Source organism: Giraffa tippelskirchi, chromosome 3 (genome assembly GCF_054371585.1).
Source record: "Giraffa tippelskirchi isolate mGirTip1 chromosome 3, T2T-mGirTip1v1.2.pri, whole genome shotgun sequence".
NCBI classification, from domain to species: domain Eukaryota; kingdom Metazoa; phylum Chordata; class Mammalia; order Artiodactyla; family Giraffidae; genus Giraffa; species Giraffa tippelskirchi.
The window spans coordinates 181,692,411-181,713,922 of NC_137277.1; the positions used below are offsets into that span (position 1 = coordinate 181,692,411).

General features: G+C 49.8%; 1 protein-coding gene across 2 annotated transcripts; it reads right to left on the reverse strand.

The window, feature by feature from the left end:
• Positions 1-717: 717 nt before the first annotated feature.
• SESN2 (sestrin 2) lies at positions 718-19,090 on the reverse strand. 2 transcript variants are annotated; one of them, XR_014081006.1, is made up of 10 exons: positions 18,653-19,090; positions 10,592-10,657; positions 8,604-8,801; positions 7,949-8,131; positions 7,624-7,836; positions 6,649-6,799; positions 5,818-5,936; positions 4,991-5,181; positions 3,030-3,293; positions 718-2,587 (listed from the first exon to the last, which is right to left on the reverse strand). XR_014081006.1 is itself a non-coding variant. In XM_081586235.1 (10 exons), exons 1-10 carry the CDS (start codon positions 18,713-18,715, stop codon positions 2,501-2,503), a joined length of 1,416 nt encoding a protein of 471 aa, XP_081442361.1. In that variant the 5' UTR covers positions 18,716-19,090; the 3' UTR covers positions 718-2,500. The 2 variants fall into 2 exon arrangements, 1 of the variants encoding a protein (XP_081442361.1); XM_081586235.1 differs by having other exon boundaries at positions 3,149-3,293.
• Positions 19,091-21,512: the final 2,422 nt, after the last annotated feature.

Here is a 21,512-nt window from a genome sequence, read left to right on the forward strand (position 1 = left end):
AACTCTTAGTCATAATGTGGTTTTTCTGATAAGTTTGCTGGAGTTCCTAATGCCCAGAGAAGCTAAGATGCTTGACCAAGGTCACACAGCTACTACTACATGGCACTGGCAGAACTTGGAGTCACATTAACTCCTCATGCCTGTCTCCTTGGTTCTGAGGAGGGAGCGAGGGAGGGATGAGAAGCCAGGAAGAATGAGGTGACAGGGCAGGAGAAACAGAGGGTCCTCCAAGAAATTCTCAAATATCCTCCTTCTGCCTCAGGAAGAACTCGGTAGTGGGAAAACAGCAAGGTGAAATGCCATGGCCTCACGATCAAGTTGACCCCAGTTGGAATCCTGGCTCCATCACTGACCTGACATGGCCTTAGCAATGCCACTTGACCCCTGAGTCTCAATTCTCTTGCAAGATTTTGCTGCAGATTCAGAGAAATGACCTCCAAGTATGCAGCCCAGGGCCAGGCTGAGTGAGAAAAATAACACAGCCATTATTATTCCACAGTGCCAGGCCAGCCACAGAGGGGTGGCAAGGCTGGACACCCAAGGGACAAAAGTAGACTTTGAGTGCCAACCACTCCCAACCCTGCAGTCACTGGGCACAAGTGCTCAGCAGGGTAAGGGCTGCTAGGTCAGGTCGCTGATGCAATCGCAGCTCCCTGCTTATGCTAAGAGGTGAACCATGACCCCCAGGAAATGGAAAAACAGCCCATTAACAAGAAGTACAAAACAAAACCTTGGTGAACTTTTATTTCTCATCATACAGAACTGGTAGCAAAGGCAAAGATTTCTGCACTTGAACACTGGATACCCCTCCCCAGCCACCTGGGGACACTGATGGTCATCATGTCCCCTCTAGAATCCAAACCCCAATGCTGGGGCCTCTTCCCTCCTGCCCAGCTTCACTGCAGGGAGGCCTTTGAGGCCGGAAAGGGGTGCCAGTCGCTCGCCCATGCCTGCACGGGTATGAAATGTGGCACAATGAACCAGGCTCCTCTCCTGCCCTGCCCCAGAGAGGAGGGTCAGAAGCAGCAGCATCTTGGCCCTTGCCTTCCTTCAGTCCCCTCCCAGCTGGTCAGAGCGGAGGTACCTATGGCCAGAAGAAGGGCAAGGGAAGTCAGAATTCACAGTTTGTTTGCTACAGAAAGTGCCTGGGATCAGTCCTTGGCTGCTTCTGCCTCCAAGGGATCCTCCTAAAACCAACCGAGAAGGGACAGAAACTAGGATGGGGGTGGAAAGGTCCTTGGCAGGTAGCCTGGAGAGACTGACTGCAGGCGGGTTTGTGTGTGTGTGTGTGTGTGTGTGTGTGTGTGTGATCCACAGAGGCCCTCGGAATCCTGCAATGCATGCAGCTGGCTGCTGGCAGGCTGGCTTCAGAATCTGAGCAAAGGCCCAGATGTCACAAAATGTAGTCCTACCCCTCAAGTCTGTAAATGCGGATATGGGGCTCACCTGGCCATGACAGCGCCCACACAATAAACTTGGGGTCTCCTGCCTGTCTCCCTGAGCCACGGGAACCACCTGGAAAGGCTCACTTTTTTGCCAAATGTCTGTGGCAGAGCCAGGGGAGATGAGACAGCATGGGGTGCCAGCCTCCACCAGGGAGGTCAGCTCTGGGGTAGGTCAACTCCTGCTCTCCTCTCAGATAATGCCTGAGGCTCTGGGGATGGGCAGCGAAGAACCTCACCCATGAAAATTCAAAACACAGAGAATTTATCATATAATACTCCCTTCTCGTCTGAAGGCAAAGTGACTAACAGAGACTTCGAACTCTCTAGAGATAATCTACTTGTTTGACGTGCTTGGTCTCTCCTGGGGCCTCACTCTACCAGGTGGTGGAGAAAAGGGTAAGAGGGCAAAGGGGGTCAAGGGAATTGAATTAGGACTGGCGTGACCAGGGAGCAAGGGGCCTGTGGGCTGCTGGACAGAACGGGCTTCTGGGGAGCTGGATGCACAGACCGGCTGTGACCCTGACTTTCACACTGATGGGTGAATGGCAGGTGGGAGGTAATGAAATTTGTGGAGGAGGAAGCTGGAGGAGAGGTGAAGCCGCTTGGAGTGTCAGTCCCTGGAGGTGTCTGTCCCTCTCCCTGGGGGCCAGCCAGGGACTTCCCAGGCCAGGAAGGCCAAAGTACTTGTGCTGCCTGGGTCCCCACCTCCTGGCACACAAGTCCCTGCTCAGTCCATTTTCCTTCCTGTGCCCTTGGCCTCTGAGGGTAAGGGTGGTTAGAAGGGCTGGCACCTGGGAATCCGCTAGTCCTCTTCCAGGCCTCCACGCCCCAGGGCAGAGCTGAGATACCAGAGTCAGTGCGATGGTCCTGTCCATTCCGGTGAGAAGGAGGGTGTGGCTGGGGGGCTGCACGTCACACCCAGGCCCACCCCCAGAGTAGGGTAGGTGGGTATGGGACAGGAAGAGATGAGGGTCTGTCTCCAAACAGAGAAGTCCTTGCAGCGAGAAGGATGCCCCCCAGGGTCAGCTGTTTCAGGCGCAGGTCTTGCACGTGAGTCAGGTCATGTAACGGGTGATGGCGCGAAGGGCATAGAGCAGGGCGGCTTGCATGCGGGCCTCCAGCAGTAGCAAGTTCACGTGGACCTGGGGGCACAGATGAGGGCTTGTTGGCAACTGATGTCACTTCTCACCATCCCCGACCACCCATTTCATCCTTCCCTTTCCTAAGGCTCTGAGTAACTTGGTGCAAGGACTGTGGGAGAATTTCAAGCACATTTATTAGGGTCATGACTAATCTCTTTATCCCCTAAAGCTAAAAACAACAGCTACCTCTGAGCATTTATTTGGGATCAGAGGTTTACCTTCCTTTTCTCACTTCATCCTCCCAACAACCTTGAAATGCAGGCAGTATTTTTATTGTCAAGATAACAAGCTCAGAGAGGTAAAATGACCTGCCCAAGGTCATACAGCTCCCAAGTGATAGTGTTATGATTTGAACCCAGGTCCTTCCAGCTGCCACTGAGGACACCCATATTACAGGTGAGTAAATGGGCTTCCCAGGGGGCGCTTGTGGTAAAGAACCTGCCTGCCGATGCAGGAGACATGAAGAGACGCAGGTTGGATTCCTGGGTCAGGACCTCACTGGGTCCCGAGCCCTCGCCTCCTCCACAGGCTTCCATCCTGTTCCTCCCCAACGAGCCACACCTTCTCTGAGTGGCGAAAGTGCCTCCAGAAGTGGTTATACATTCTTCGGGTGGTCTTCTCCGGATAGCAGGCCACTGTCTTGATATAGACCTTGAGGTTCCGCTCCAGGAGCTGGTTCACCTCCCCGTAGTCATAGTCATCGTATCTGGATGGAAAGACCCGGAAAGAATCACTCACACCTCTGCTCCCACATAGCTCCTCTCCCCCAGCCCCACCCTGCAGAAGGGGGAACAGAGAGTGGCAAGAAAAGGCAGAAGGTAGGAAGCAGCTAGAAGCTTGGTTTCTCTTAGAAAAGCAGCTAATGTCATATATCACAGGCCACTGGACTCACAAGGGAATGCACAGAGGCTGAGCACGCTGTGCTGACCATGTGAACATATATTCACAGCATCCTCGAAACTTCAGTACAGGACTGGATACAAAACTATTGTATACAATGTACTGTATTCATCAGTCTCATTTTATAGATGAAATGGAAGTTCAGAGAAGTCAAGTCTCAGGTCACACAGCTGGGAATGGAATTCAAACCCAGCTCTGCCTGCCTCCACACTCATAGTCACCACTTTACACCTAAGGCCATACTTGGAAGATGGGGCAGGAGATCAGTGTGAATATTTACCCTGGAGAAGGAAGAGGGAAAGGGAAAAAGGAGTTGGTAGTCATTTTACTGATGGGCAAACTGAGGCCTAAGGAGGGCAATCAGCTTGTTCAAAGTCAAAGAGCAAGCTGGTGACAAGTCTAGAAGCTATTCTGTCCTTTCCCAGTCCAGTGAGCCAGTGAGTCATTACAGATCAGTGTGGATGAGGAAGACCAGTTTTAGACTAGAGGGTAGATTTGGTAAACAGAGGGTTAGGAGCGAGGGCCATGTTGCAGAGTGGAGCAGCCTGGACTTGGAAGCTGGGCAGGAAGAGAGGTCACAGTGTGCCACATATACACCCTAAGATGCCCATCCATCCTTGGCTTCCCCTGGATTGGAAACTTCTCAGCGAGGTTGGCCAGTGGGAGACTGGCCAATAAAGCACAACTCAACTCACGCAGTGAAATATTGTCTACAGCTAGTAACACACAGAAATGCACATTTCTACAAGGAATGTGCGCCTTTTCAAAACTTTGGGGATTTCTGTTTTTTGCTTCTGTTGTTTTTTGATGCTTAGAATAAACTGTTAAACTAGAAAAGCAAGGGAAAAAATCATGTTCATTAAAATATGCTCTCACTTTATTAAACTGAGTAAAGTAAATGAGTAGACAACAAAGTCTTATTTTTGTAAAATTATGTACGATTGGGTATTTGTGCATGGAAAAAAAAGACAGGAAGGAAATATTGGGTTAGCCAAAAAATGCATTCAGGTTTTTCCATAAGATGTTAACGGAAAAACCCAAATGAACTTTTTGATCAAGCCAATAGCTGAAAATAGCAAGAGCAGGTAGGATCATGAATGATTTTTATTTTCTTCTTTTCGTTATCTCTTTTTTTTCTAAATTTACTAAAAATCGAATTTCAACATTGGGCATTTCTGTTGTTTTTCTTTATTATGAGAGAAGAACTGCTACTTGGAATGGAAATACAAATATAACTCTCTTTGTATGTATATATGGGTGTATGTATCTAAGTATATGTGTGTGTAATCTCCCTAGTTATTTCTGGGGGTGGAATTAAAGACTTTCAAAAACTGAGCATGGCTGTTATCTTTTATAATCAGCCAAGAAATACATTTGCTTTGAAGAACACTATAGGCAGGAAGAAAGGGAAAGAAAAACAAAGAGAAAAAGGAAACAGTTGTCAGTGAGCTCACATGGAGGGCTTTCGGTACACCATGCCTGGATGAGGGGACTTGCGCTCACCTGATGCCAAAGACGCAGTGGATGTAATTCCAGATGGCCCTGCGGAGCACAGAGGTATCTACTCCGCTGTGCATGGCAATGGTGTTGTAGGTGAGGCTATAGGCTGCCTGGAACTTCTCATCTAGCAGCTGCCCACCCTCAGGATAGAGTCGCTGGATCAGTGAATAGCCATGGTCTTCCCAGGTATAATCCTGAGAAACATGGAAAGGGGTCAGTCAGTGAGTAGAGTCCTTGGGGCCCAAGGCTGGCCAGAGAGACATCATCTTCTGCAGCACAGCTGGGATCTCCATAAGGCCTCTCTCCACCCTCACAAATCTAACCCGCTGCTTGGTCTGGATCTGAGAAGCTGAGGAGGATGCAGCTTGGTGATGACTTCCTTCCTGTGGTCAGGATCCCCTGAGCTTAGGACCCAGCTGGGTCCTTTCACCTTCAGGGTCTCCCGGTTCTTTCATGGAATCTTGAGGGAGAGAAGGTGCCCAAATCTCTGATCACACAAACTAACCACTCCTGCTTGTTTGCAAAGCAATGCTGGGACTTCTCTGGTGTTTCAGTGGCTTAGAATCCACCTTCCAATGCAGGGGACATGGGTTCGATCCCTGGTCTGGGAAGATTCCACATGCTGTGGGTCAACCAAGCCCCTGAACCACAATTACTGAGCCTGTACTCTAGAGCCTGTGCTTGGCCATGAGAAGCCCTCACACCGCAACAGAGTAGCCCCTGCTCACAACTAAAGAAAGCATGTACACAGCAGTGAAGACCCAGAGCAAAAAAAATATTAATTAATTAATTTTAAAAAAGCAATGCTAAGACCAGTAGGGAGAGCCTACCTGGGCACGGAAGGTGGGGGGTGCCTGAGTCCCCCGCCGGGTAAAGTCCTCATATCCGAAAGTGGGGTCTTCCACGAAGCACAGCATGTCTGGGTTTGCAGAGGGCTCCAGGATGTCCGCTGAGGATGTCAGAAAGAGGTCACAGTGAGGCCAAGCCACGGAGCACAGGTCTCCACCCCTCATTAATCATCAGTGGGGAAGGGGTGCTGGGGAATGTGGAATAGGGGGCCCAAGAACACCCCTCGCCACAGTGAGTGGAACCAGGACTTCGGCAGGAGCCAAGCCTGGGGGAGGGGGTAAATCAGGCCTGTGGTCCAGGGGATAAGGCCTCTAGTAATAATAATAGCAATCCTAACAACAGTGGCTACTTATGGAGCCGCTTACCCTAGGCCAGGCTTTGTGCTCAGCACTTTGCTTCTGTTGTCTCATATCCCCTCCACACGAATCCCTCACGGAGGAGGAGACTGGGACCTGAGACAGCAAGTGACTTATCAGTGGTCACACTGCCAGAGAAGCTAACCGGGGACTTCCCTGGCGGCCCAGAGGTTGAGAATCTGCCTTTCATTGCAGGGAGCATGGGTTCCATGCCTGGTCAGGGAAGTAAGATCCCTAAGATCCTGCATGCTACATGGCCTGGCCAAAAAGAAAGAAGAAAGGCTAACAGGCCAGATTCAAACCCAGGCCTGACCCCAGAGCCCATGCTTAGAACTTCTTGGAAGTGGTGGCTGGGATGTGGTTACCGAGGTGCAGTAACATGAAGGTGCTGGCTCTCCAGCAGAGACGATGCAAGGAGAGGGCAGCCCCTGAACCTGGATGCCTGTGACCCTGTACCTGAGGGGGTCACCAGCAGGCTCTCTGACTTTTCCAGCTCGAAGCGGCTCTCCATCTCCTCCTGAGAGGCGCCCTCATCCCGTAGCAGGCTCTCCTGTAGCTGCCTCATGCGCTCCATCAGAGCTTCCACATCGCGGGCGGCCTCAAAGCCCTGTAGGAATGACCCGGCAGTGACCATCCACCCCTTCTCCCTTGACCCCAGAAACCCCACACGTCTTTCTCATATGCTGGGCCTTCCTGAGCAATCATGAAGGCCCAGTGCCTTCTCTGTGCTGGACAGCTCGTGTGGCCTGTGCTTCCGGAAGTAATGTTTAAGCAGCTATAGAACAGACAGGTCTTCTCTGAGGGTCAGCTCCCCTTACAGGAAAGGGCTTTTTAAAGTATCTGTATTTCTAAAATACACACAAACAAGGCCACTTTACAGACTAAGAGGCAAACTCTGTATTGTTACAGTGCTAAAAGTCAGCTACTTTAAGCCCACGGGGTTCCATGCTGAGGCCAGTCACGTGGTTATTTCATCTCAGGCTCACAACCCTTTATGAAGGAGGAGTCTTTATCCTCATCTTCCACATGAGAGTTTCAGAACCAAATGACTTGGGTCTTCCCAGGTGGTGCAGTGGTTAAGGATCCACCTGCCAATGCAGGGCGCACGGGTTCGATCCCTGGTCTGGGAAGATTCCACATGCTGCAGGGCAACTGAGCCTGTGTACTACAACTACTGAGCCAGCACGCTAGGGCCTGCGAACCGAGACAAAGAGGAGCCCCCGCCGGCTGCAACTAAAGAAAGCCCGTGTACAGCAATGAAGACCCGGTGCAGCCATAAATAAATAAATACACCTTAAAAAAAAAGACTTTTCTAAGGTCTCCCAGTGTGTGATAAGGAAGCAGCTGCAGACAGGCAGGCACCGTCTTCTACCCAAGGACCAGGGGCCCCCAGCTTCCTCTCCCACCAACACACTCAGGCCCCTGACTTACCCCGGAGTGGTTCAGCGAGTCCCTGCTGGGGGGCGTGCTCTGCTCACTGGGAGGCGAAGGGGCCTGGGGGCCGGGGCTGCCCTCAGGGTCCCCCTCAGGGAGGATGCCACAGCCGAACACGAAGGAGGCCAGTGAGTGGCAGTGTGTGAGCAGGACCAGGGCCTGGATGAGCTCGGCCAGGGACCAGCTGTGCTCGCCCGTCTTCAGCAAGGCCTGGAGAGAAAAGGCAAGGCCAGACTTGCTCAGCTGCTTTGCCCCGGGCTGCCTGCCAAGCCCCATCCCAGCCCCACATTCCCTCGGGGACCTGCCTCCCTGCCCACTGCACCTGGATGTGCTCCTTGGTGATGAGCCATGGCCGATGGGCCAGCAGCTTGTTGATCTCGCTGAGCTTGCGCAGTTTCTCAGGGGCACGGTGGAGGCCAAGCAACCACTCAGGGTCACCACCAGTCTGCAGGAAATCAGCCATGTGGGAGCCCACCAGGTAGGAACACTGGTGGCGGGCGGCAGCCTGGAGGTGGTGGACAGAGCCCAGGTCACCCTCTTCTTCCTGTGCCCTGCTCGGGGTGGGCACCGCACGGAGGGAAATGTCACAAGCCTCACTGTTGCCTGAGAGGCAGGAAACTTAGGTTCTAACCCCAGCTTTGCCACTGGTTGAGTGGTCCTGAGTGAGACAGCGTCTTTTTGAATGAATAAATGTATATCTAAATCACTTTGCTGTACACTTGAAACTAAACCAACATTGTAAAGCAACGATCCTCTGATATAAAATAAAAATTAAATCTAATAAAAATTAAATTTCCTACTTAAAAAAAATGCCTCTCTTCATAATCTAAAATTCGATGGATGGTCAGATAAAGCTAGGGCTCTGCTCTAAGCCGCCTCTTCTCCTGTTTGTGGAATCAAGCCCCCAGCAAAGAGATCTGAGGGCTGAACCCCACAATGTGCCCACCCCTACGAAAGTCAGGCTCAGACCAGCTCACCATGATGGCGATGTAGTGGCGCCAGGAATTGGCCAGGGGCCCATCCGTGTGCAGCAGCAGGTAATGCAGGCGCCAGAAGCTGGTAAAGTAGTCCGGGTGCAGGCCCATCACCACGGCCAGGTTGTCCACCCGGCCTGAGGACATCAGCGCCTCCAGCCCCAGGTGCTGCTCGAGGCTCTCGGCTCCCTCCTGCAGGACCTGCCAAGCAAAGGTGAGGAAAGGGTGACTCCCTCCCCACCAGAGAAACCAACATATCTATTGTATTCATGATGATTTTAATAGCAAGAAACTGAAGACAACCACCATGTCCAACAAAAAGGAGAGCAGGGGAGGAAAAGATATTTCATTAAGTGATTAATCAAACACTTACTGGACACTTTATACAATAGTAGCCAATACTTATACAATGCTTGCTATGTGCCACGCACTGTTCAAACACATTATATATATTGATTCATTTAATCCTCATAACTATGAAATTAGAGACTTATTTTCTCCAAGTTTAGATAGAAAGACTCAGGCACGGAGATTAGAATACAGCTTCTCCTACTTTCATAGAGCTTCTATTTTTTTTTTTTTGGCCATGCCACGTGGCTTGTAGGATCTTAGTTCCCCAACCAGGGAATGAACCTGGGCCCTTGGTAGTAACGGTGCAAAGCTGTGCAGTCATTGGAAGCAGATGCAAAACAGTTCACATTTCTTGAGTGCTTTCTCCACGGTGGGTCTGAGTTTGGAGCTTTCCCTGTCTATAGTATCTCATCAGTTCTTCCCCATTTCCTGTGAGGTGAATAGTTTTATTTTCCCCCACTGACACATGAGAGAATCAAGGCCCAGAGAGGTTTCATTCTTGGCTCAAGGTTACAGATCTGATAAATGACAGAACCAGGATTCAATTCCCAATTAAGTTCAAAGACTATTTCTTTCCTTTGTTACAGAAGAAGAGTAGTTATTTACCAATGAAAAAAAAAAGATAAGAAGAATATTTGAGTTTAACATTCTGGGCTACAGCAGGTGGTTGCGTGCTTCCATTCATTTACAAAGGGTGAAAGGAACTGGAGAGTTGAGACATTTGTTAACAGCTCATTAACTATTTGGCCCACACATTTAGGAAGGCAAGGAGGACAAGGAAATGTTTGTCTTTGTTCAACGAAGGCCAAAGGAAAAGAAGGAAACGATTATTTTTTAATTTGTCTGTGTGTGTGTTTTGAAGTTTTCCCAACCACAAACCCCCCACTGGAATGTCAGTTTTGTGATGGCAAGGAGTTTCGTTTGTCTTGTTCTCGTCTGTATCCCCAGCACCTAGAACAGTGCCTGACAGATTAATCATTCAACAGATACCTGTTAAATAAATGAATGCATGATCTGACTCAGTAGATGAAAGGTGTCTCTGATGTATTATGTGAAATAACAAAACATAACAACCAAATGAAAAAAAAAAAAACCCTCCCCAAATGAACAACAGTAACAAAATCATGTTACAAACTATGACCTTGGCTCCAGAATGAAAAGAAGTCTGGAAAACAGTGGCAAATGGTTAACAGTGATTATCTCAGTGGAGTTGGGATTACAAGAAACTAAAGTTTTCCGAAACACGAAACACCGGAAATTTTAAAATAATGAACATCCATTACACTTGAAGTTGGAAAAAAAAAACCTCTAATACATGTATATTCAAGGGTGAGAAGATAAATACAGATAGTTCCGTCTTCTTAAGGAAAAACAAGTCTTGTTCTGCAAACCACAAGTTTGTTCATTACCTAGCTGTGTTATTAGCATTTTATCTCTCGGAGCTTGTTTCTTCCCAGTAAAATGGGGCTCAGATGCCTGCTGGGAGCAGAGCTGTTTTGTGGATTAAATGAGTCAGCAACCTGAAGGGGTAGTTTCAAAGCTGCAATTTCAAGAGACCAGAAAACCCCTCCCACCCACTCAGTGCCCCATGTCCTTTGCTCCCAAGGACCAACAACAATCCTAACCCCTTCCAAGCTTACCTCCTCTACTGGAATGAAGGCGCTGGGCCCTCGGGGGCCTCGCCGAACCCGGCTCTCCCTCTGCTCCTAGAAGGAAACATATCACGGTCAGTCAGAGGTAAAAGGGAGGACTAAGAAGATAGTTCTCTCTCCTTACTGGAGGGGCCACACTGAGCTTTAATTTTATTTTTAAATATTTATTTGGCTGCGGCGGGGCTCAGTTGAGGCACATGAGATTTTTGATCTTCGCTGTGGCATGTGGGATCAGTTCCCTGACCAGGGATCGAAACTGGACCCCCTGCCTTGAGAGTGTGGGGTCTTAGCCACTGGAGCACCAGGGAAATCCCCACAGTGAGCTTTTAGAATCACCTTTCTGGTGCACCAGGAGTCAGGTGGAGATACAGACCAGCTTGGTGGATGGAGAAAGGGTAAACAAGCAAGAGAGCTCACCCCACAGGCTGAGTTCTTCAGGAACTGGGAAGGGACCCAGGAGTCCCTGGGTTGCAGGGGCCAGGGCAAAGGAAATTATACAGCCACCATGTTGCATTTTCCCAGGAGGCCATGTTTTGGTACCCTTGGAGAACTTGTATGAGAACCTCATTTGTATCCTGAAATCAGGTTACCAAGCCTCCTAGATTCCTATGATGTAGCTTCATTGTCATTTCTTCATCCATCACCACCTAGTAGACACCATTGTCCCCTGTCTGGACCACCACCCACTGCCTCACCAATGGTCTACCTGCCTCCACAGCCCTGGCCTCTTCTCCATCCTCTCCCGAGATAACAGAATGAATGAATAAATAAAGCATCCACCCAAAACTCCACCTCTGGGACCAGGAGCAGATCTAGTGAGTACATGACCCTGGTGGGTAACTTTCTCAAGTGCAAATCTCATCAACTGGCTTAAAATCCTGCCTCTACCTCCTATTGCCTTCCAGATGGTTAGTGGCTCAGATCCCTCTCACTGGTCACACCTTTTGTAGAATTAACTCCATTTTTCAGGGTCTGAGCACCTTCTTCTGATCCTCATCCGTGACCCCACAATTCCCAGTGCTTTTGCTCATGAAAGCATCGCCTTCTAATTGTCTGATTTAGGTCTCCGTATTTCCAGATTACATTTTGTGAAGAGCAGGGCCAGGTAATTCACACTAGTCTGTGAATGAAGAAAGCAGAGCTACATGGAGGGCAACACTGATGGCAGCAGCTGTATCTTGACGTGGGTGTAGGAGCCTCTATGGAAACCACCAATTTTATTTACTCATTTGTTTTGATATCTGGGCGGCAGGGGTTGGGGGTAGGGGGTTTGTCTCAGCACTCGCTTTAGAAACAGTTTATCCAAACCAGAGTCATATCCTCACTGAACAGAGATGATGTCCCCCTAACTCACCCCTCCTCATACAAATCTAGACTTAGTGTTAATCCTCAGGTGTCCAGAGACTAAGGATTATAAGTGAACCTTCTTTTTCACATAGCTAAAAGCCACCCCCTCGCACACACATTGGAAGGACTGAAGCTGAAGCCGAAGTTCCAATACTTTGGCCACCTGATGTGAAGAACTGACTCACTGGAAAAGACCCTGATGCTGGGAAAGATTGAAGGTGGGAGGAGAAGGGGACGACAGAGGATGAGATGGTTGGATGGCATCACCGACTTGATGGACATGAGTGTGAGCAAGCTCCGGGAGATGGTGATGGACAGGGAATCCTGGCGTGCTTCAGTGCATGAGGTTGCAAAGAGGTGGAGGGGACTGAGGGACTGAACTGAAAAGCCCCCTGAGGGAGGCAGAGCTCTGGGGCTCTGAAAGACGGCAAAGGAAAGAACAAAGGTACAAAAGTCCCCGGTATGAGTACCAATTCTATTGCCACTAACTTGCTGTGTGACTCCGAGAAAGTCACCTATACTCTCTGGGCTTTAACCTTGGACAAAGAAGGCAGTTGGGTTGACTGCTCAGGTCCTTTGCAGCCCATACTTCTGGGATCTACCAGACCAGGCTGGTCCAAGTCTAGCTTAGAAACCAGCACAATCCCCAAGCCCCCCTGTTCCAGCTTTCCTCCTCCCTCACCAAAGAGAAAAAGCCTAACAGCTCTGTCTGGGAGATAAGGATTGCTGACTCCACAAACTGGGCCTCCCCCTCAGGCGACCTAAGGACAGACAGAAAACCACAGCCAGGTGTGGTGGGGAAGGGCAGGAAGGAACTGGGGGGGTTGGAGGGGGGGACAGGGAGGGCCCACCAGGGTACTAGGTAGGGAGGGACAGAGAACAGTTTCAGGAAGCCCTTCCCTCCCTAAAGTCTGCCCCAGGAGCTCTCAAAGAAAGAAACTGAGGCCTGTGAGTGTTTATGTGATATCCGGATCTACCAACGTTATCGGCTATCGGCCTCAGTGAAGATGATGATAATGATTTGGACAATAAAGCAGAGTACACTTAAAAGATAGGGGCTCTTGACACAAACTGCCTGGGCTCAAAAGACAACTCCACCCCCTATTATCTACTAGCGATGTGAGCCTCAGTTTCCTCTCCGAATTATGGGGTAATAATAGTACCTACTTTCATTGGGTAGTCATGAGGATTTAATGAGGTTAATGCCTGTAGAGGCCTTACCTCAGTACTTTTATCACACCAAACACTTAGCAAGTCAGTGATCATTAACCTCATTGTTATTTCAAACAAGGGCTTCTCAACCCAAACTGTACATGTAGAATCCCTTTGAGAAGCTTTTTAAAAAATACCAATGCCAAGGCCCAGCAATTCTAATTTAATTGGGCGGGGCCTGGCATAATTTGCCAGGGAGGGCCATTGTTTCACTCCATTCACTGATTGCTTTCTCGAGTATAAGGTGCTGTGCTAAGTGCTTTACAGATGGAACCAGAATTAATCTGTTCATTCGAAAGAAGATTTTTTTAATATATATTTATTTACTTGGGTGTGCTGGGTCTTAGCTGCAGCATGAGGAATCTTTAGTTATGGCATGTGGGATCTAGTTCCCTAACTAGGGGATCAAACCAGGGCCCCTGCATCAGGAGCATGTAGTCTTAGCTACTGGACCACCAGGGAAGTCCCTTGACAAATATTTTTGATGACTACATTGCAGGCAGCAAGAGTACCAGAGTGAAAAGACAAAATCTTAGTCTTCCTAGAATTTACAAACGAGAAAGACAATTAAACAAATGATGAATAGGATTTCAAATCACAGATTCTATAGAGTAAAAGAGCAATAATAAGAGAGTGTATAATGGGGTGGAGAAGTATGCGCAGTATTCCAGTCCTAGACAGGGGAAGCCACTAAGGAGACAACCTTTAAGTTGGTATCTAAATATCAAATATGTAAATGAGTTGATGGGCCTGAAAGGGCCTATAGAGATCTAGGGAACCAGCATTCCAGGCAAAGGTAGCGGAAAGTTCAAAGCCCTGAAGGCAAGACTGAGTAGATTCTAATCCAGAGTTCCAATACCCTGCATGCTTCCCCAACCCAGACACCCAAAACTTGAGAGGAAGTGGACAGAGCAGGGGCCCACCACTAAGAAATGACACCTCCAAACCAGCCCTCCCCTATTTCCTGGGGTAGGAAGTCAGTAGTAATGGTAGGTAACAACACTGATTGCCATGGGCTAAGCCTTTATTTCATGTGCACTTGAAAAGTTCCCATTTTACAGATGAATAAGGTTCAGAGAGGTCAGGTCACTCAGCCAGGAAAGAGGCGGCAGGGTTAGGATACAAATCAGATTTCGTCAACTGCAGAAACGATTCCCATTCTGTAAACTTCTCGAGGACTCAGTGGCCCCAAGGCTTTGCCTCTGGGGTTCACCAGGAGTGAGATGCTCCTTCTCCCTGTCCACATCTCCAGGGGATCCACTGCCCCAATTACAGCCCTTGTCATCCTGCGTTGTTTCATACCTTGAGAGCACACCCTGGATCAAGTTCCCTGTTGTGACCCCAGTAGTTAGCACAGCGAGTCTAATAGAACTTTCTGTAATGATGAATATTGTTTATATGCACTGTCCAATAAAGATGGTAAGTCTTTTCCTTGGTGGCTTCCTTGGTGACTCAGATGGTAAAGAATCTGCCTGCGATGCAGGAGACCCGAATTCAATCCCTGGGTTGGGAAGATCCCCTGGAAAAGGGAACAACTACCCACTCCAGTCGGAGAAGGCAATGGCAACCCACTCCAGTACTCTTGCCTGGAAAATCCAATGGATGGAGGAGCCTGCTGGACTACAGTCTGTGGGGTCTCGAAGAGTTGGACACGACTGAGTGACTTCACTTTCACTTTTCACTTTCACGCACTGGAGAAGGAAATGGCAACCCACTCCAGTATTCTTGCCTGGAGAATCCCAGGGATGGAGGAGCCTGGTGGGCTGCCGTCTATGGGGTCGCACAGAGTCGGACACGACTGAAGCGACTTAGCAGCAGCAGCAGCAGCAACCCACTCCAGTATGTTTGCCTGCATAATCCCGTGGACAGAGGAGCCCGGTGGGTTACAGTCCATGGGGTCGCAAAGAGTCGGACACAACTGAGCGACTAACACTTTCACACATAGTGGCTGAGCATTTGAAATGTGACAGGTGCAGCTAAAAAACTGAGTTTTAAATTCAAGAAAATCTAATTTATCTAAATTTAAATAGCCACATGTGGCTCAGGATCCACGTTCACACACCTGATAAAGGCAAGGTCCCTTCCCTGACTATATGGATGAAGAAAGGGAAACCAGAGTGGGGCAGGTGACCCACCCAAGGCAACACAGCTAAGGTGGGGCAGAGGAAAAACCAGTGAGTTTCAACTGAGAGGACCACCCAGGGCAGCGAGAACACTGAGGTCAGTTAGCTGGGTGGCCACTCAACTGAGAAGGCATCAGGATGGTTGTAAGGAGAGGATCAATCCTTGCCTGGCTCCTGATTTACGCACTTATTCATAATTCCCTTTCATATTAACTCAGGCACTAGCACACTGGCTGCATTTAATCTTCATCATTTTGGGGGTGGGAGTAGGGGTCTCTTCTGCACACAAGGAAAGATTAAGGTTCCAAAGGTTAAGCCACAGCTGACAAGTGGCCAACTCGAGATTTGAATTCAGCTCAGTCTGGCTTGCAAGGGTTCTGTCCGCCACCTCGATCAGCCTCAGCCTTTATTCCTGGTAGGCCTGCCATCTCCAGGACTCAGTTACAGACTCCTTTGAGGTCACTCTGCCAGCTGGGCACAGATAGAGACTCCCCTCCCCTTGGGCTGCTGAATTCAAGATACTTGCTTGGGTTTACACTGAGAGGGAGTCCGAGTCCTCCTTTGGGAGAGGCATGTATGAGTGGTGCCATAAACTCATCTCCCCACCACAATCTGGCTGATTTCTTACAGCCACCTAGAGGGAAATAGGTCTCTTATCCCTTCTTCAATCCTAAAAGAAATCAGTCCTGAATATTCACTGGAAGGACTGATGCTGAAGCTGAAGCTCCAATGCTTTGGCCACCTGATGCAAAGAGCCAACTCATTGGAGAAGACCCTGATGCTGGGAAAGACTGAAGGCACAAGGAGAAGGGGACGACAGAGGATGAGATGGTTGGATGGCATCACCGGCTCCATGGACATGAGTTTGAGCAAGCTCCGGGAGTTGGCAATGGACAGGGAAGCCTGGTGTGCTACAGTTCATGGGGTCGCAAAGAGTCAGACACGACTGAGCAACTGAACTGAACTGATCCCTTCTTCAGAAACAGCTCACTGAGGCTCTTTCAGAGACCTGTTCCAGACAGGCAAGCTCAGATCTGACTTCAAAGCCTGTGCACAGTTCACAAGGGTCAGCTAAGCCAACAAGGGCAAATAGTTACGAGCACTTATTAGGTGCTAAGAACAGTGCTGGTGATGGGGCCTACAGTGTTTCCAGTCTAGCAAGGTACACAGACAAGAAATGCCTGATTACACAACTGCTACACTATAACTGGGATAACAGCTCCTGCAATGGAGAAGGGGGACAGGAAGCAGGTATGCAGCGGCGGGGAAGGAAAGACTTTCCTTGAAGCACTGATGTTTCAAGAGCTCAGGAGGGCTCTGAGAACACACTACCAGTACTAGAGTGAACGGTCTGAAGGCCTTGACTTGGTGAAAGGGTGTGTGTCACAGTATGAGAGTTCAGGGGACTGTACATTCCCTGCATGTACTTGTGTGTACTTGTCCAGCTTCCCTTAGGGCTTGGGCACAGGGCTCTGTTAAGTTCAGCACCCTACTGTCTTCTAAAAATTCTGCTTAAAACAGACATCTTCCCAAGGTCCTCTTTTCCTGAGAGAGAAGAATATGTAGAAAGGGGTCTGACATTACCAATTCTCCCAAGCCCCTCTGTTGTTGACAGCTAGCAAGCTTCCATCTAAAGGCCCCGCCCTCAGAGTCTGCCCAGTCCACCTGGAGCTCGCCTTTCTCCCCATATCACTTCCCAGACGCTGTCCCAAAGAGAGATGAGCCAACATTCACCTCAGGCAGGAGGGGCGGGCTCAGACACCCCCTTGCGAGAGACACTCTGGGGAAGGGGAAATACATGCTGTGGCCACATTCTAACAATACCTAGCGAGTTTGACACGCAGGATGCAGTTGCTATGCTCCAGGCACTGTGCACTGGCCTTCCCACGTCTTCTCAGTTAACTCTCCCAACAATCCCTCAGAGACACAGCCAAACCCCCACGGAAGGAAGTTGCTGATCAGAGAAGTGATCCCTTGGCCAAGGTCACAGAGCAAGAAAGTAGGAGGACTGGGGGACATGAACCTGAAGCTCGCCTGCTCTAGTGCCCAGGTGCTCTCAATAAAGAAAATTATTTCCGTTTTTTTTCACAAAGAAGGAAACTAACTCAGAGAGTAAGATGGCTTGGTCAAAGTCACTCAGCTGAGAAGTGGCAGGAGCAGTTTTCTTCCTCCACTTGGGCTCCTAAACCATGACAGGGGAGGGTGACAAGTTAACAGATGACTGAGGACCCGCAGAAACCAAGCTGCTCAGAAAAGTGCAGCCATTTATTCCCAGGATCACATTTCAGGACTAGCACAGGTCTGACTCCCAACCCCAGTAAGACACTTGCAGCAGGCTCCAGGCCTGAAACCAAAGAAACAAGCAAAACTCCCTGCTGAGCCAACCACACTGGGAAATCCTAAAGACACCACAGCCAAAGAATGAGCTGCTCTGCAGGGTGAGCCAAGGAAGCCTCTCTACAGCTCCTCCTGGGCCTCAATTTCCTCATCCCCTAAATGAGCGGTAACAATATAGCTCATATTCTGCTAGTTTAAGTCCTGAGGACTCAGAGAAAAGGCAGACCCGGAACCTGCCATCCAGTAGGTGCGTAATAAACAAGATGTTCATGGTCCGTGGTGGTGGTAATGGGGCCGGGGGGTGTCAGATTGGGTGCAGCCGTATTCCCAGCCTCACTGTAAAGTCAGTCTCTGCAAAACAAACTTCTGGGACGTCAGACCAGTTAGCAGGGCACAGCCAAATCGGCGCTTGGCTTCGGGGAGCCGCGGCCAGGATTTTTCCCCTCTGCGAGCTTTCACCGCGGCATAACCGGCAGTCCGCCAAGGCCCCGGAGCTCCCGCGTCCCCAATCCAAATCGGGGGTGCAGGTGGGGGCGGGGGACGGAGTCGACCTTCGTGGGCCAGCCCCAAGTGCTCCCATCACCGAGCGGGGGCACTGGAGCCGGGTACACATCCTACCTAGAAACGGTTCCTCTATCCCCAGCCTAGAGGAAGGATCTGCGGAAGGGGGCGGGGAGGAGGAGTGGTCCGGTCGCTGCGCCGGGATTTGCCTGGACTTGAACACTCCCTCGACGAGGGCCCAAACCCAAGATAACCTCGAGTAGGCTCCCCTCTCTTTGACCGGGAGTTTGAGGGAGCCGCGGAGGGCTCTACAATCCCTGTCCCCGTGCCTCCCGCCCCGGGGAGGGGGGAGGAGGCGGAGGCTGAGGGGGCCGAGGCTGCCGGTTGATGCAACCCCACTCCGGGTTACGCGCTCCATTCCCCCTCCTCCAGCCGAGGGGGCGGCTCACAGACTCAGCTCGCAACAGCCCGAAGCTTGGACGCGGCTCTGGGTTCCAGGGAAGAGTGGCGTCGCTCAGCCGCTGCTTACCTCTCCGGCCCCGGGCAGGTAGCCCTTCAGCTCTGCGCGGCACTCGGAGTCCGCAACGATCATGGTGTGCGCCAGGACCCAGACGCGGCTCGGCGACAGCCCGTGCACCCGAGGGGCTTTCAGACAGACGCGCTCAGGAAGCCGGGACTGGGGGCCGCTGGGGGAGCTTCTAGAGCCCCCGGGGGTGTCTTTCGGGGTTCCAGAACGCTCCGAAAACCCAGGATCCGGGAACCGCCGCCGCTGCGCTGGACTCTCCGCTTGTCTGGCTTCTGGAGGGGTGAATGGCCTCGGGATTGGCCGCGGCGCAGGGATTTTCACGGTCCGGAGCGCCGTGGGAGTCCGCAGTGGCCAGCGCTGCTAGCGAACCCAGCGCTCCTCAGCATCTCCGCCTCGGAACTGCCAGCGCTTGCCCGGCTCTGACACCAGCAGAACCGCTCTGCCCGCTGCGGTCCCCGGGGAAGGGCGGGGACACAAAAGCCCCCGTGCCGCAGCCAATCAGATGCCTGTTTCCCGGGGAGGCGGGGGAACACCGCCCTCAGAAGCCTGGGGTTCAGCCAATCGGCACCGGGAAGCGCCCGGGGACTTCTGGGAGCTGTAGTCAGCCTCCGACGAATGCTGCAAACTTTTGCAAGAGGGTTTAGTCAGAATGTTGGCAATACCAGATGAGAGTGACAGCCCCGGAGAGTCACTAAAGTTGCATGATGAAACGGGACTTCACTGGGCTGGGCCAGAGATATATGGGTGTGAAATCCCTCCCGAGTATGTTCTTCAGCTTTTCGGTTCCTGGAGGGACTGGTTCGGGTTAGGAGAGGTAGTGCTAATTACAGAGCTGACCGCCAGATCTTTGGAGATCAGAGCACACAGCCCTGTTCTTCTGGCCTCCAGGAAGGCTCCACCTTAGAATGTACTAGACACAGGGAATCCAGCTTATTTGTGGAGTCTCTGGAAAAGCCTTCATTCATTGAAATCTCCTTGGCAACTTCATGTCTAACCTCAAACCCTGTTGCTGCAGTTTCCCCTCTTCTGCTCTCTTGGGGCCTCCCACCTTGCCTTCCATCCCCCCTCTTCTAAAAACTTTGTGACAAGGTATTCTACTGTTGTTTTTGTTTCCTTCCTTCTCTCTCTGGCCACTCCTTCTCTGACTCTTTCTTTCTCCTCCCACCTCCTGGAACGTGGGTGTCCTCCTAGTTTCTGTTTTCATCTTTCCTCTCTCCAGGCACACTCTCCCTCCCTATCTCATCCATTTTCTGGCCTTCAATTCTCCATTTGGGAGAAGTCACTTCTACCAGAACCTCAAAGCTGACTTCATCTTCTTCTATTTCCTTCCCACAGCCTCTTGACAGTTTTTCTTCAGAGCTCCACTTTTTATTTCAAAGTTAATGTTTACTAGGGATAGAGAATCTCAGCAAGAGCTCAAGTGTACTGGATGACCTCCAACGGCCCCTCTGCGGCTTCCCAAGTCTGATTTGGTCTCCAGACTCTTGGGAGAGGTAAATTAACCTCATTCTCAGCCAAGCTCAGACCCTTGGGCTGGGGCTCTGTTATAACGCTTATTACAGTCTACCTTGTATTGTATTTTTCTGTGGACATGTCTTTTGATTATAAGCTCCTTGAGGACAGGGTCCACATCTTGACATCTTTGTCTTCTGCCCTGTACCACCTAACAAAATATCCTGCCAATAACATGCCCTTGTTGACTAAATCTTCCTTTGAATTGAATTCCCCTCTAAGTCACCTGCCTCAAATATGTCAGGTTCAGCTTTTACTTTTAAAATACACTCTGTAGAGTGAAGTAAGCCAGAAAGAAAAACAACAATACAGTATACTAATGCATATATATGGAATCTGAAAGATGGTAACGATAACCCTATATGCGGGACAGAATGAGAGACACAGATGCATGGAACAATTTTATGGACTCTGAGGGAGAAGGTGAGGGTGGGTCGTTCTGGGAGAATGGCATTGAGACATGTGTATTGTCATATGTGAAACAGAGCACCATTCCATGTTCGATGCATGTGACAAGGGCTCGGGGCCGGGGCAGTGGGATGATCCAGAGGGATGGGAGGGGGAGGGAGGTGGGTGGGGGGTTCGGGAAGGGGAACACATGTAAACCTATGGCTGATTCTTGTCAATGTATGGCAAAAACTATTACAATATTGTAAAGTAATTAGCCCCCAAGTAAAATAAATAAATTTATAAAAAAAAAAAAAAAAAAAAAAAATAAAATACACTCTGTAATGTCAAATGTTTAGATCAACTTTACTGGTATTTCATCAGTCACAGAATGAAGGTCAAACCCCTAGACTGGCATTCAATATCTGCTAAGATCTGCCTCAATATATCTTTTCTAGCCTAATCACCTGCCACCTTCATGTTCCTTGTTTGATTTTCAAGCCTTTCTCTCTGCAAATCTCTGGCCACTGAACTCTAGCCCAGCAATTAATGCCTTTATTAGTAATTGTGGTCTGAATGAAAGCTTAAAAATGCCACTTCCTATAGAAAGTTTTGCTTTTTTCAACTGAGCTGTAAATAATCTCTACCACTGTTTAACTCCTCAACACATTGTTTCTACATTTTTGTACCACTGGTCTTCAAATCTGATGCAGTCTTGTTATCATATTTGCATGTCTTGCTCCTTCTCTCCAACTAACAATAGAATGTTATTGACCATGTTTGCAAAGTGAGGAAACCCAAACTCAGAAAAGTAAAACTTTGTGTCAGGGTCATACAATGTCTTCTTTTGACTGCACCAGACTGTGTCAGAACTCCCTGAAGGCAGGAACTGTGTCTTATTGTCTCTCTGTCTCCCACTAGCATGTAGTGAGTCCTCAGTTCAGTTCAGTTGCTCAGTTGTGTC